The 12,886-nt window shown below is 45.8% G+C and overlaps 1 protein-coding gene across 8 annotated transcripts in view; it reads left to right on the top strand.

Moving 5' to 3' along the window:
- Nucleotides 1-768: 768 nt before the first annotated feature.
- Nucleotides 769-12,886, top strand: part of DOK7 (docking protein 7) — a 108,858-nt gene continuing 96,740 nt past the window's right edge. For 2 of the 8 annotated variants that reach the window (XM_075930823.1, XM_075930822.1), the window contains exons 1-3: nucleotides 769-1,403; nucleotides 1,573-1,618; nucleotides 11,138-11,368. In XM_075930823.1, coding sequence (XP_075786938.1) covers nucleotides 1,350-1,403; nucleotides 1,573-1,618; nucleotides 11,138-11,368 — 331 coding nt within the window. In that variant the 5' untranslated portion in view covers nucleotides 769-1,349. Of the gene's footprint in view, nucleotides 1,404-1,572; nucleotides 1,619-3,124; nucleotides 3,275-11,137; nucleotides 11,369-12,886 lie in introns of those variants that run through there. The other 6 variants (XR_012904405.1, XR_012904404.1, XM_075930820.1 and 3 more) reach the window with 5 other exon arrangements.

Genomic DNA, 12,886 nt, shown 5'->3' with positions numbered 1-12,886 from the left:
TATGCAGCAGACATTGCATCTCTGGCTGGGGAGTTTAAACGGCGCTTTCAGGACTTTGCAGCTATTGAAAAGGAGATCAGCCTTTTCTCCTCTCCATTCTCTGTTGACCCCGAGGATGCTCCAGATCAGCTGCAGCTCGAGCTCATTGAGCTGCATTGTGACAGCGAGTTACGCAGTCGTCACCAACAGCTCTCTCTTGTGAACTTTTACCGCCAACTGGATAAGAGACGGTTTCAAGAGATTCGAACATTGGCTAAGAAAATGCTGAGCTTGTTTGGCTCAACATATATGTGTGAGAAGACATTCTCTGCTATGAACTTTAACAAGAACCGCGTGAGGACAAGACTAAGTGACTCTCACCTGCGTGACATTTTGCGCATCAAAACCACTGCCTTTGAACCAGACCTAGCCTATGTACTGCAGTCCAGATCTCAGTTTCACCCTTCACATTAGTGTAGGCAAGTTTTTTTTCAATTGAGATGAATACATTGTAAAATCTCAGTTAACGTCAGTTGGTCTAAATCAGTTATAAATATATTTGGACACAACATGTATAGTTGGTGTTATGTCGTTTGCCGTTTGCAATAAACTTTGCATAAAATAGTTAATTTGCATTTAATTTTAATGGTTCAAAGAATGTCAGGCAAAATGGTCGGCCCTCACGCATGTTCACTTCATCAAATCTGGCCCTCTTTGAAAAAAGTTTGGACACCCCTGCCTTAGTGCCTTGGAAAATCTCTTCCCGTGTAAATAATGAGCGGGCACGACAACCGAGTGCGGCCGCGTGCCTCGAGGGCACTGCGCGGTTTGTTCCGACGCGCTGGGGGAGGATTCACCGCTGGGTGGAGAGACGAAGCCCAAAGGCATGGAGCTGCCCAAGCGCTAATCGGAGGGGGCTGGAGCGGAAGGGGAGCGCGGGGGCTACTGAAGTCGGTATCTCTGTCCCAATCCTGCCCGCGCTCTGTGAGACCAGGCTCCAAACCCACGGGGGGTCCCCGCGCTTGCCCCCGGGCCCCGCTTCAACCCCGTGTAGACGCGAGGCTCCGCGGCGCGCTTTGGCGCTGCAGCTGAAGGTTGGGGCTGGGGGGCCCTGGCGCTGCGCGGGCCCCCAGTGCCGGGCGTGCGGCGAGCTGGGCCTGTGCCCCCCGGCGAGGGCAGAAGGGACGCTGACCCCGGCCCCGCGCGGGCCAGAGGCTGGGCCGCAGGTTGCCGGGCCGCGGCTAGCGCACGCCCCCTCTGGCCGCCGGCAGCGGCGAGCTAATCAAGCTATTTTGAAAGTGACCCCGCGGCCCCGGCCGGGAGCGAGCGCCGCGCCGCGCGGGAGCAGCTGTCCGGAACCATGACTGAAGATGACGGATTCCGTGGTGGTGGAGGGTCATGTCAAATTGAGAGATGGAAAAAAGGTCCCCGATTTGCCCCTGCCCGGCTCCCCGCGGCTTGGCTCTTGCAGGGGAGCGGGGCCCCTAAGGATTCCGCCCCTCCTCGCCCCTGCAAGGCACCTGGCCGCTGCTCGGCGGGCGGCGGTGGGGAGCTGGCCCCGGCTAACGTGGGTGTCTCTTTGTTTCTCTGCAGTGGAAGAATAGGTGGCTGGTGCTGCGCAAACCCTCCCCGGTAGCAGGTAAGTGCAGCCCCGCGCTGTGCGCTTCCCACGGGCGGCTACTCTGGGGAGGCAAATCCCTCTCTCCCGGCTCCTGGCAGAAGAGACGGAGCGGGGAGCCCGGCCGCGGGCAGAGGGGTGGAGATTAAACTCTCCCCAGAGCCTGCTCAGCAGCAGCTCCCCACACCCTGGCCTGGGCTGATTTCTCCCTCGTCTCTGGAGAAGTGGGCTGTGCCTAGGAAAGCTCACGATACCATCTGCATGGTTTGTTAGTTTTTAAAGTGCTACCAGACTATTTGCTGTTTTTTAAGTTTCTCCTGTTCTGTCAGCCACTCACTTGGCAGGGGCCCAAGCAGCTAGAAATAGCAAGAGGATATTGAAGGTGCCCCAAAGTGTAATTAAGAGAGAATGGGGAAAAAGCTAAAGCCAAGAGCTGGAGAGCTTTGTGATCCCCCCCCCAACCTACCCTCAGTCTGCTTGGCACGTTTAACCTCTTCGGGAGCAGCTGGAGCAGCAGTCTTTCAAGTTCACAAAGCTTCTCTATTTGGGGCTGTTTCCTCTTAGCCCAAAACTCTGGTAGAGCCTGGCTGTGCCCTGGTCAACACCAGCTGAATTTTGTTGGTCCCTCTACTCTTGTCCTTTCTGACCAGTTCAAAGGTGGTCACCTTAGGCTGGTGGAAAGGATGGTTCCTGAATTGTTAGTGAACGGATTAGGGAAGTTTGAGAATCTCAGCTGAAAGCCTGTGGCTGTATTGTGCCATTATCTCTTCAAGGGTGGAGATATTTTTCGGTGTCACATAAAATGTAAACTCATACTTTGTCTTTTATGTATGAATGTGAGTGGGAATCGCCTGAAAGCCGATTTTGTAATCACCAGTCTATAAATTATTTATTGGCTTTGGATTTAAGTTTATATTTTATCTTTTTTACAATCCATTTTTCATATGTGCGTTTATAAAGTTAGGTACCCTCATCATTGCTTTAGTACTCTAAATTATTATTTTTATTAACATTTATATGTTGATTTAATTGCCTAAATCTCTATTAGCATCAGAAGTCCCATTGTTCATAAAACTAATATTCAGGTCTCTGTATATGAACTTAGGATCCTGAATTTAGGAACTCAAATTAGGAAAATAGATTCTTCAGAAACTGGAAGATGAAAAAAAACATGTGTTCTTATTCTAAATTATTACAGACCATGATTGTTGAATGTCCATAAACCAGAATGCTTTTTCTTTGATGTGTTTTCAGTTTTTATTTATTTAGACAGTTGTATGGTAAAGCCCTTATACTTTGTATTTGCAGCTGTTTCTGCAAACAGCTGCAAGAATGCAATCCAAAATGTCTGTGAAGTTTTCTGTTAATGTACAATGCAGTTTTTTCAGCTGTTTTTCACCTCTTTGGAAAGATGCCCAGATTTTGCCCAACTGAGCCTTATAATGGCGACTTGCCAGGAGTCAGAGTGCCACACCTAGCATTCATAAAAAACGAGTGCATGTAGCTCCTGTTGGTTTGCTTAGAAGTAAGTGTGAGCTATGGAAATTAAAGCTAAAGATCCCTCCTAAGATTATCCATTTATTTCACTTGAGAGACTGCATGGCATGCTGGGAAAGGAATCTGCACTCTGTGCATATGGGGCTGGGGTGCTTTTCGGTTTCAAGGACAAAGCAGGTGGTAAGCTGTACTAATCTTCCTTGTTGATCCCAATATGTTTGTGTACCATACTCCTCTAGTGAGACCGTGAGGTTGTGCTGTTTCATTCTGTTGTTCAGATGTTGTTTTATTAAAACATCTTTAGGAAGAGGTTAAAGATAAAAGGGGACAAAACCAAATATTAGAAAGTAAAGATGTGACACTGAATAATTCTGCAACAGTGGCTATTGGAAGACATTCAACTAGGAAACCTGAACTGAACTGATAATTTGGCAGTATAGACCTCACTATTTAATATTTGACTAAACTGTCAACTACTATAAGAATTTCATTTATGGTTCAATATGTTCAAATGCAGTGTTTCTCAGCCTTTTTTTTATAAAGTACCCTTTTAAAAAATTACAAGTACCTCCAGTACCTACAGTTTTCAGACACACACATTTTTTTTCTACCATTGCAACACATTTGTTTAAACAACTTAATCATAGCTGGGCGGGCGATGAAATTTTTGGGTAAAAAGTACAAAAATAATAAAACTCTGTAAAACTTAAAACAAAAATTCAGTTTTCTCCAAATTTCAATTGTGCTGATGTACCCCACAGACTTCTCTTGAGTTTGTACCACTGGTTGAGAAACACTGTTCTAATGAACATAAGAACAGCCATATTGGATCAGACCATTGGTTCATCTAGCCCCGCATCCTGTCTTCTGACAGCAGCCAGTGCCAGGTGCTTCAGAGAGATGCTGAACGGGACAATTTATAGAATGATCTACCTACTTCTGCAGTCCAGTCCCAGCTTCTAGAAGACAGAGGTTTAGGGACACCTAAAGCGTGGAATTTCACCCCTCCGAACCAAATTAGCTATTAATGGCCATCTTCCATTATCTAATCTTTTTTGAACCCATTTATGCATTTGGCCTTCACAATATCCTTTAGCAATTAGTTCCATAGCTGATTGTGCATTATTTGAAGAATTACTTCCTTATATTTGTTTTAAATCTCCTGTTTATTAATTTAATCAGGTGACCCCTTGTTTGTGGGTTACGTGAAGGAGTAAATAACACTTTCTCTGTATCGTTCATAATTTTACAGCTCTGTAGCATATCTCCTGCACTTGTACCTTTTTCAAGCTGAGTGATTCCAATCTTTTTCAATTTTTGTTGCCTTCGCTGTACTTTTCCTATTCTAATACAGGTTGTACCTACCTGGTCTGGCACCCTCGGGACCTGACAGGTCCTGAACCAATGAATTTGCTGAACCAGGGGAGATCAATGCAGTGTGGGGGGGTCTTCTTTTCCTTGCCCCTCACCTCCAGGGGTTCTGCTTTTCCCTGGGCATCTCCACTTTTACCCAGGACTCTGCTTTCCCCACTATGGAAACGGGGATCTACCATCCCCCCGCGGCATAGCTGCCTCTCGGGTCTCTGCTCTCGCCACAGTAGCTGGGGACTCCACTGCCATCTGCAGCTCCACTCTGTCCCCGGTGGCTTCGCTGCCACTGGGGCTCTGTGCTCCTGTTAGTGACGGGGGGCTCCTCTTTGTCCCGAGTGGCTCTGCCACCTCCTGGGGGCTCCGCTACAGCCCGGCAGTTCCACACTCACCCCAACAGCCCTGCTGCTGCCCAATGGCTCTGCACTCCACCAAGCAGCTCTGCTATCAAGAGAAGGGCTCTGTGCTCCTCTCAGTGTTTCAGCGCCTCCAGCATGTTGCTATGGCCCAGCTGTGTTGCTGTCCTCCACCATGAGTGGGAGCTATACCCCTCCCCTCCCACAACTCCTCCCAGGGACTGGAGACTCTGCGTTCCTCCTGGTGGCTCTGCTATCGCTGGGGCTCCCTCTTGGCCCCCTAGTTTAGCAACCCTCCTGGACCCAGCCTGACTGCTTATCCCCATGAGTGCTCTCATGGGGGTCACCCGATGACGCTGGACTAGGGGTGTTGCTGGACTAGGGAACTCCGGATTATGGAATTTAAACCTGTATGTCTTTGTTTAGATGGAATGGCCAGGCCTGTAAATCGCATTTCTGTCTTATTAATCTCTTTCCAAGTGATTCCCAAAATTGTTAGTTTTTTTGGACCGCCACTGCTTACTGAAGCGACGAGGAGTCCTGTGGCACCTTATAGACTAACTGAAGTGTAGGAGCATAAGCTTTCGTGGGCAAAGACCCACTTCGTCAGATGCATCTGACGAAATGGGTCTTTGCCCACGAAAGCTTATGCTCCTACACTTCAGTTAGTCTATAAGGTGCCACAGGACTCCTCGTCGCTTTTGCAGATTCAGACTAACACGGCTACCCCTCTGATACTTGACACTGCTTACTGAGTGGATGTTTTTAGGGAACTACCCAAGACGACTCCAAGATCTTTCTTTAGTATTAACAGCTAATTTAGACCTTATCATTTTGTATCCATAGTTGGGATTATGTTTTCCAATGTGAATTACTTGGCATTATTCAACATTACATTTCATCTGCTGTTTTGTTGCCCAGTCATCACCCAGTTTTGTCAAATCCTTTTGTAACTCTTCACAGTTTACTTTGAACTAGTATTGTCTGCAAATCTTGGCATCTCACTGTTGATCCTTGTTTCCAGATCATTTATGACTGTATTGATCAGCACTGGTCCTAGTACAGATTCTTGGGTTACCCTACTATTTATTTTTCTGCACTGTGAAAATTAGCCATTTATTCCTATCCCATTTCCTGTCTTTTAATCAGATACAGATCCATGAGAGAACCTTCCTTCTACTCCCATAATTGCTTACATTAAGAGCCTTTGGTGAGGGACCTTGCCAATCATTCTCTTCCACAGACTTATGACACCCTCAAAGAGTTCTAATAGTCTCATGAGGCATGATTTACTTTACAAAAGCAGTATTGACTCTTCCCCAACATACCGTGTACATCTATGTCTCTGATCATGCTGTTCTTTACTGTCGTTTCAACCGATTGGCCTGGCTCTGAAGTTAAGGGTTACTGGCCTGAAATTGCTAGGATGGCCTCTGGAGGCTTTTTAAAAACTCGGCATTACATTAGCTACCCCCTAATCATCTGGTACAGAGGTTGATATAAATGCTATGTTACATACCACCGTTAGACATTCAGCTGTTTAGGTCGACTACCGTGTGGTACGATGATTTATTGCTGGTCAGTTTATCAATTTGATCCCAAATGTTCTCTACTGACATGTCAATCTGGGACAGTTCCTCAGATTTGTCACCTAAAAACAATGGCTTGGGGAGGAGTGGGATTCTTATTTGTGTTCTCTGCAGTGAAGACCGATGTAAAGAATTAATTTCTTCTCTGCAACAGTCCTGTCTGTTGTTAGTGATGCTTTAGCACCTTGAGCGTTCAGTAGCCCCGCTGAAGGCTTGGCAGGCTTCCTGCTTTTGATGTACTTAGACATTTTTTGGCATTAATTTTTTGTGTCTTTTGCTAATTGTTCTTCAGATTTCTTTTTGGCTAGCTCAGGTTTCCTTCTTCACTTGACAGAACTTAAGTCTCCTTTCCATTTTCCCTAGCAGATGATGTCATAGAGAGTACGCTTATTAAGTTTACATATCATACCAAGTGGGGAGGGGTTGCAAACTGTTTTGGAAGATAAGGTCATAATTCAAAATAATCTGGACAAACTGGAGAAAATGGTCTGAGGTAAATAAGATGAAGTTTAATAAGGACAAATGCAAAGTACTCCACTTAGGAAGGAACAATCCGTTTCACACATACAGAATGGGAAGCAACTCTCTAGGAAGAAGTACTGCAGAAAGGGATCTAGGGGTCATAGTGGACCACAAGCTAAATATGAGTCAACAGTGTGACACAGTTGCAAAAAAAGCAAACATGATTCTGGGATACATTAACAGGTGTGTTGTGAGCAAGACTCAAGAAGTCATTCTTCCATTCTACTCTGCACTGATTAGGCCTCAGCTGGAGTACAGGCAGTCCCCGAGTTACGCGGATCCGACTTATGTCGGATCCGCAGTTACGAACGGGGCTTTTCTCGCCCCGGAGGACGGGAGCGGCGGGACGCCCAGATGCGCCGCAGTCCCGCCGCCCGCATCCTCTGGGGTGAGAAAAGCTGCTCCGCGTCTCCCTGGTCTGCTGGGTGGGGGGGAGCCCCCCCAGCAGACCAGGGAGACGGGGAGCAAAGCCTCGGAGGACGCCGGCAGCGGGACAGCCGCGGCACATCTGGGCTGTCCCGCTGGCCACGTGCTCCGCGTCTCCCTGGTCTGCTGGGGGAAGCCCCCCCCAGCAGACCAGGGAGATGCGGAGCAAAGCCTTGGAGGATGCGGGCGGGACCGCGGCGCGTCTCGGCGGTCCCGCCACCCGTGTCTCCCTGGTCTGCTGGGGGGCGGGACACAGCTAGTGCACCCTCCCCCCAGCAGACCAGGCTTTTCTCGCCGACTACGCCTGGGGTAGAGCAGCTGGGGCGCTGCCGGGTTGGTCCCGCAGCGCCGCTCCTCGGCGCTACTGGACCAACCCAGCAGCACCCCAGCTGCTCTTCCCCAGGCGTCCTCAAGTCAGCTGCTGCTGAAACTGACCAGCGGCTGACTACAGGAAGCCCGAGGCAGAGTTACTCTGCCCCGGCTTCCTGGAATCAGCCGCTGATCAGTTTCAGCAGCGGCTGACTTGAGGACACCTGGGGTAGAGCAGCTGGGGTGCCGCCAGGTAGGTCCCCAGCTGCTCTGTCCCAGGCGTCCAAATTCAGCCGCTGTTGAAACTGATCAGCGGCTGATTCCAGGAAGGCCAGGGCAGAGCAACTTTGCCTCGGGCTTCCTGACTGGGCTTCCTGTAGTCAGCCGCTGGTCAGTTTCAGCAGCGGCTGAATCTGGACGCCAGTTCCGACTTACATACAAATTCAACTTAAGAATAAACCTACAGTCCCTATCTTCTACATAACCCGGGGACTGCCTGTATTGTGTCCAGTTCTGGGCACCACATTTCAAGAAAGAGGTGGAGAAACTGAAGAAGGTCCAGAGAAGAGCAACAAAAATTATTAAAGGTTTATAAAACACGAGCTATGAGGCCAGGATGAAAGAATTGGGCTTGTTTAGTTTGGAAAAGGGAAGACTGAGAGGGGTTTTCAGGTATCTTAAAGGGTGTCACAGGGATGAGGGGGGAAATTGTTCTCCTTGGCTTCTGATGATAGGACAAGATGCAATGGGCTTAAACTGCAGCAAGGGAGGTTTAGGTTGGACATTAGGAAAAACTTCCTAACTGTCAGGGTGGTTAAACACTGGAATAAATTGCACAGGGATTTTGTGTCATCTCTATCACAGGAGATATTTAAGAGCAGGTTGGACAGACATCTATCAGGGATGATATAGACTGTGGTTGGTCCTGCCATGAAGACAGGGGACTGGACTTGATCTCTTGAGGTCCCTTCCACTTCTAGTATTCTGTGATGTCTAATGTTTAAAAGACGTCTTTGTCTCACTGCCTCTTTCATTCTGTTTGGTCACAGTGGCATTTTCAGCTCAGACTTTGGGGGCCCTGTTAGCTTCTAGTTTGAGCTGCAGTACGAGATGCAACAACATCTCTTTTTGGCATGGTACCATGAGAGCAAGCACAAATCTGTGGAACCAGATGGGAGAGGCTCTTGCCCAAATGCTTCACAAAAATCTCAAAAAGGTCTCACTTTTGTCTCTGCACAATAAAAACCTTCTTCAACTCTCAAACATTTTCACAGACTATTAGACAACTGTTTCCCACCTACAGGAAAAAATAAACAAACCCTGAGACTCTGTGACTTGTCTTCATGATTTGTGTCTCCAAATACCACAAGACTTGTGCTAAAACTGTGAACGTTGACAGCATGGCAACTATATTTCTTGAAAGTGCCCCCATCTTACAATCTGACTACACAGTCAAACACCGGAATCTTTTAATTTAATTGGAACCAATATCTCACTGGAGTCAACAGGACAGCATGCAGACACAGGAGTCTGCCCTTGAGAATCAGATTGCAGGACTGAGATTTGTTTCCATTTCTACCCACACTCAGTTGGGACAAATGATTGTCAGTGTCACAGTTTGTAAACCTAAGACTCTTACAGAATTTAAAATCAAAACAAACATTCCTATGATATTAAAATATTCACTAGATAACGTTTCCCTGAAGTGTTTCCTTTTCTAGGGTTCTGTTAGAGCTCAAGAAGAGTCAAGCTGACTATAAACTGGCTCATCTGTTTTCACTGTCCAAACTGAAATGAAAGAAAGAATGATCCAAATTTTTCAGTTAATTTCTAATGAAGGGAATGGAAATTTTGTTTCAGAAAGGAAGAGTGACAAATTCAATCTCATAAGTAGTGAAAAGTAAATATGACTATTTTTAATAAAAATCCTTTTTATTTTAATAATCTCTAGTGTTACAGTGTTGCCCACTTTTTGTTTTTATTATGAGATTTATAATATTGAGTGTTTTTCTTGAACATTCCTGGAAGCATATGAGTACAACTCATTCTTTTCTTAAATGTATTTCAGGGTTGTGAAGAAAAAAAAACGTAGAAGTATTATTCAAGTGTAGTATACAATTTCAAGAGATCAGAAAGCAAACCAAAAGAACTCCAAATTTAATATATTTAAAATTTCAGGACTGGGGGCCTGATTCATGAATTTCAGTTGCAAGGGGTTGGCAGTATTTGTGTTCCATATAACATAGATAAGGAATGTTGTGAATTTTTTACCCTTTCAAGTTAAAAACATATTTTTTCATTTAAATTTACAGCATCACAAAGATGTTTTAACATGAGACTGCAGTACTTGTACTACTGATATAAAAACTAGCTCTTTTAATATTATAATACCATAATTTAAGAAAATTGCTGTTTATGACATGAAGTATGTGGAAAACAATGTGCATGCCCGTAATGAGTACATGAATGTGGTCACTCAGAAGAGAATCATTGGGTCACAAGTTTCAGTTGACTTAGGCCCTGGACCCTAAGTTTCCTGTAAGCTTTGTGGCTGTGTAGCTGCTCATTTAGCACTGGGTAGGTACTCGAGGAAGCTGTGCAGTGCAGGGACCTGTCCTAGCCTTAAGCAGCTCATCCCTTGCACCACCCCACAGCCTGTGTCCCCAGGCAGAGCCCTCACAGCCTTGTATCCCAACCTGACACATTACTTCCATGTTGGTGCTCATCATTAGAGACCTACCAAATTCATGGTCCATTATGGCCAATTTCATGGATTTGAAAATTGGTAGATTTTTTGTTGTCAGCTTTCTAAACCTAACATTTCATTGTTTTGTAAGCATGGGGCCCTGACCTAAATTACAAACCTGTTTTAGGGGGGTCATGGGATTGCTACCTTCACTTATGTGCTGCCTTCAGAGCTGGGCTGTCAAGGCAGCAACTGTAGAGCTTTCTGCGATCACAGGAAATGGCAAATCAGAGCTAATGGGAGCTGTGAGGCTCCATGGTTATGGAGCCTTTAGATAAAAAAATCAGAGTGGTCTGTTAGCAGCTTTCCCAAATGAGGCCCATGGCCCACTTTGAGAAACACTGGTCTAGAGTATAATAGCATCATCATAAAAAAATGGTCAAATCTTAAGCTACTAATACAAGTCCTGGATACATCCTGCAGGGGCTCTCCAAGAAACCACGAATAAAAATAAATTGAAACAAAGTATCGAATGTTAATCTATAGCATTTAAGTTCAAACCTTGCAACTTCTTGTTCAAGGATGAACTGAAATGTCAGCATTGTGCCCCTTGAAATCAGTGAGGCTCTGCCCAGACTCAGAAGTCCATTCTCATGCAGGGAATTGCAGGATTCTGGCCCTGCATCAAATACCACACTAAGTCCAAAAGCTTTTTTTCTTCTTAAGTCAAGTACTGAGAATTGTGTTCATTACATGTCAGGTTCTCTGACCGCTCTGCTTCTTTCAGATTGCTTAGTCATGTTGGTGTACAAGGATAAATCGGAGCGAGCCAAAGGACATAAGGAGAGGAGCAGTGTGACCTTAGAAGATATCTGTGGTCTGGATCCTGGGCTCTCCTATGAGGGCTTAAATCACACACTCGCTATCATCTGTCTATCTCAAGTCGTGATGCTGGGATTTGACAACAAGGAAACAATGTATGCATGGGATGTACGGATTCGCTACAGTTTAGGGGAAGGTAACCTTTGTCTTGTCTCTTTCCTTTCTCCTTTGGAAAGAAAGCAAACAAAACTATAGCTGAAATGCCAGAAGTTGTACCCATATGGACAAGATTGTCCCTGAAGACAAACAGCTTTCACTTCTTTGTGAGCACCAGATCCACTATTGCATGAAGTGTGTGTAGGTGTGCATGATGCTGCCAAATAGTGCTGTGCCACAGAGAGTATAGTATAATGTAACATTTGTGAACTTGCTTCTTCTGTCATCTTTGGCTCAAGTATTAGAGGCTTTTTGTTTTCTTGGAACAGAGAGGCCAGGCTCTAGATCCAGTGATCCAGGTCAGGTGTTTGTCAGCTTTATCTTTTACTTGTGTCTCTAACACATGGATTCATGACAAATCTTCATGCTCAGGGAGGAAAAAACCTGAGTGGGAGAGCCATGGTTAGAATCCCGACTCCCACTCCCCAGTTCTGCACTCTAGAATAGATCGTGTCCGGTGCTGGTGAACACCCTTCCTCAAATACACTTGGTGGGAGAACCTCACAGTAAAGATTACATTCTCTGTAGGTTCTAGTATGGCGTTGGTTTTCAGTTCTGCAGCCTGAAATTCGCTGTAGTGGCCAAAGATTTCTGATAGCGGGTAATTGGCCTCTAGGATTTGGTAAAGCATGGGGAACATACATTTATTATTACTGATTATAATGATTATTTATGTATAATTTATCACCTGTTAAGTCTTGACAAAGAGCTTGACACTATACAAAGACAATACTTGCCTGAGAAGCTTATGGTCTAAAAGACAGGTGCACTGAGAGATGTGGAGGAGAGTGCAGACATGGCAGCGTTTTTTTGGTTTTCCTAGGCTCCCTCTAATGCAGTGTTGGGAAAGAGAAAGCATGTAATATATATTTGTGTGTGTGAGTGTGGTAGAAGTGAGCCGTTAAGAAGCACTTGAATGAGTTGTAAGGGGAACCTGGTAGATCATGAGTTGTGCCAAGCATAAGGGCAGTGTGGAAGACATGGAGATAGGAGTGTGGGAAAAGAACTGAAGAGGCATGAAGGTTGGTAGAATGAAGAGCAGAGCTTATTGAAAGCTGAAGATGATCGAGGAGGATGAGGACAGAATGGAATGTGTTAAACTTGATCAGGTGAACTCTTTGGATCCCAGTTTCAATGGAGAGCACAGTGCAGAAGTAAGACAGGAGAGAATCCAGGAGGGAGTTCTGCGTAGATGTGAAAGGAAGAAGGAAATTAACCATCTGAGGGTTGGTTCTTTGAGGATGGGGATAATAGAATGTGCTTATACGCCATGGGCCCAAACTCGGAAGAGGAAGGGCTGGAAATGGACAGTGAGCAAGAGACCTGAGTCTGACTAAGATAAAGGAGAAAAGGATATTGGGACAGGATGGAAGAAATTCATTCCTGACAATCCTCTCTTCGAAGTCAATGAAATCCTGGCTTGAGAAGGAAGTTCTATAACCCATGTTAAGGAGCAAATCAGACTACATGATCCGAGGGGACCCTTCTGGTCTTGGAA

The sequence above is a fragment of the Pelodiscus sinensis genome, chromosome 5 (assembly GCF_049634645.1).
Source record: "Pelodiscus sinensis isolate JC-2024 chromosome 5, ASM4963464v1, whole genome shotgun sequence".
NCBI classification, from domain to species: Eukaryota; Metazoa; Chordata; order Testudines; family Trionychidae; genus Pelodiscus; species Pelodiscus sinensis.
Note: the sequence above shows the minus strand (reverse complement) of the source record. Positions and strands in the feature narration are given on the sequence as shown.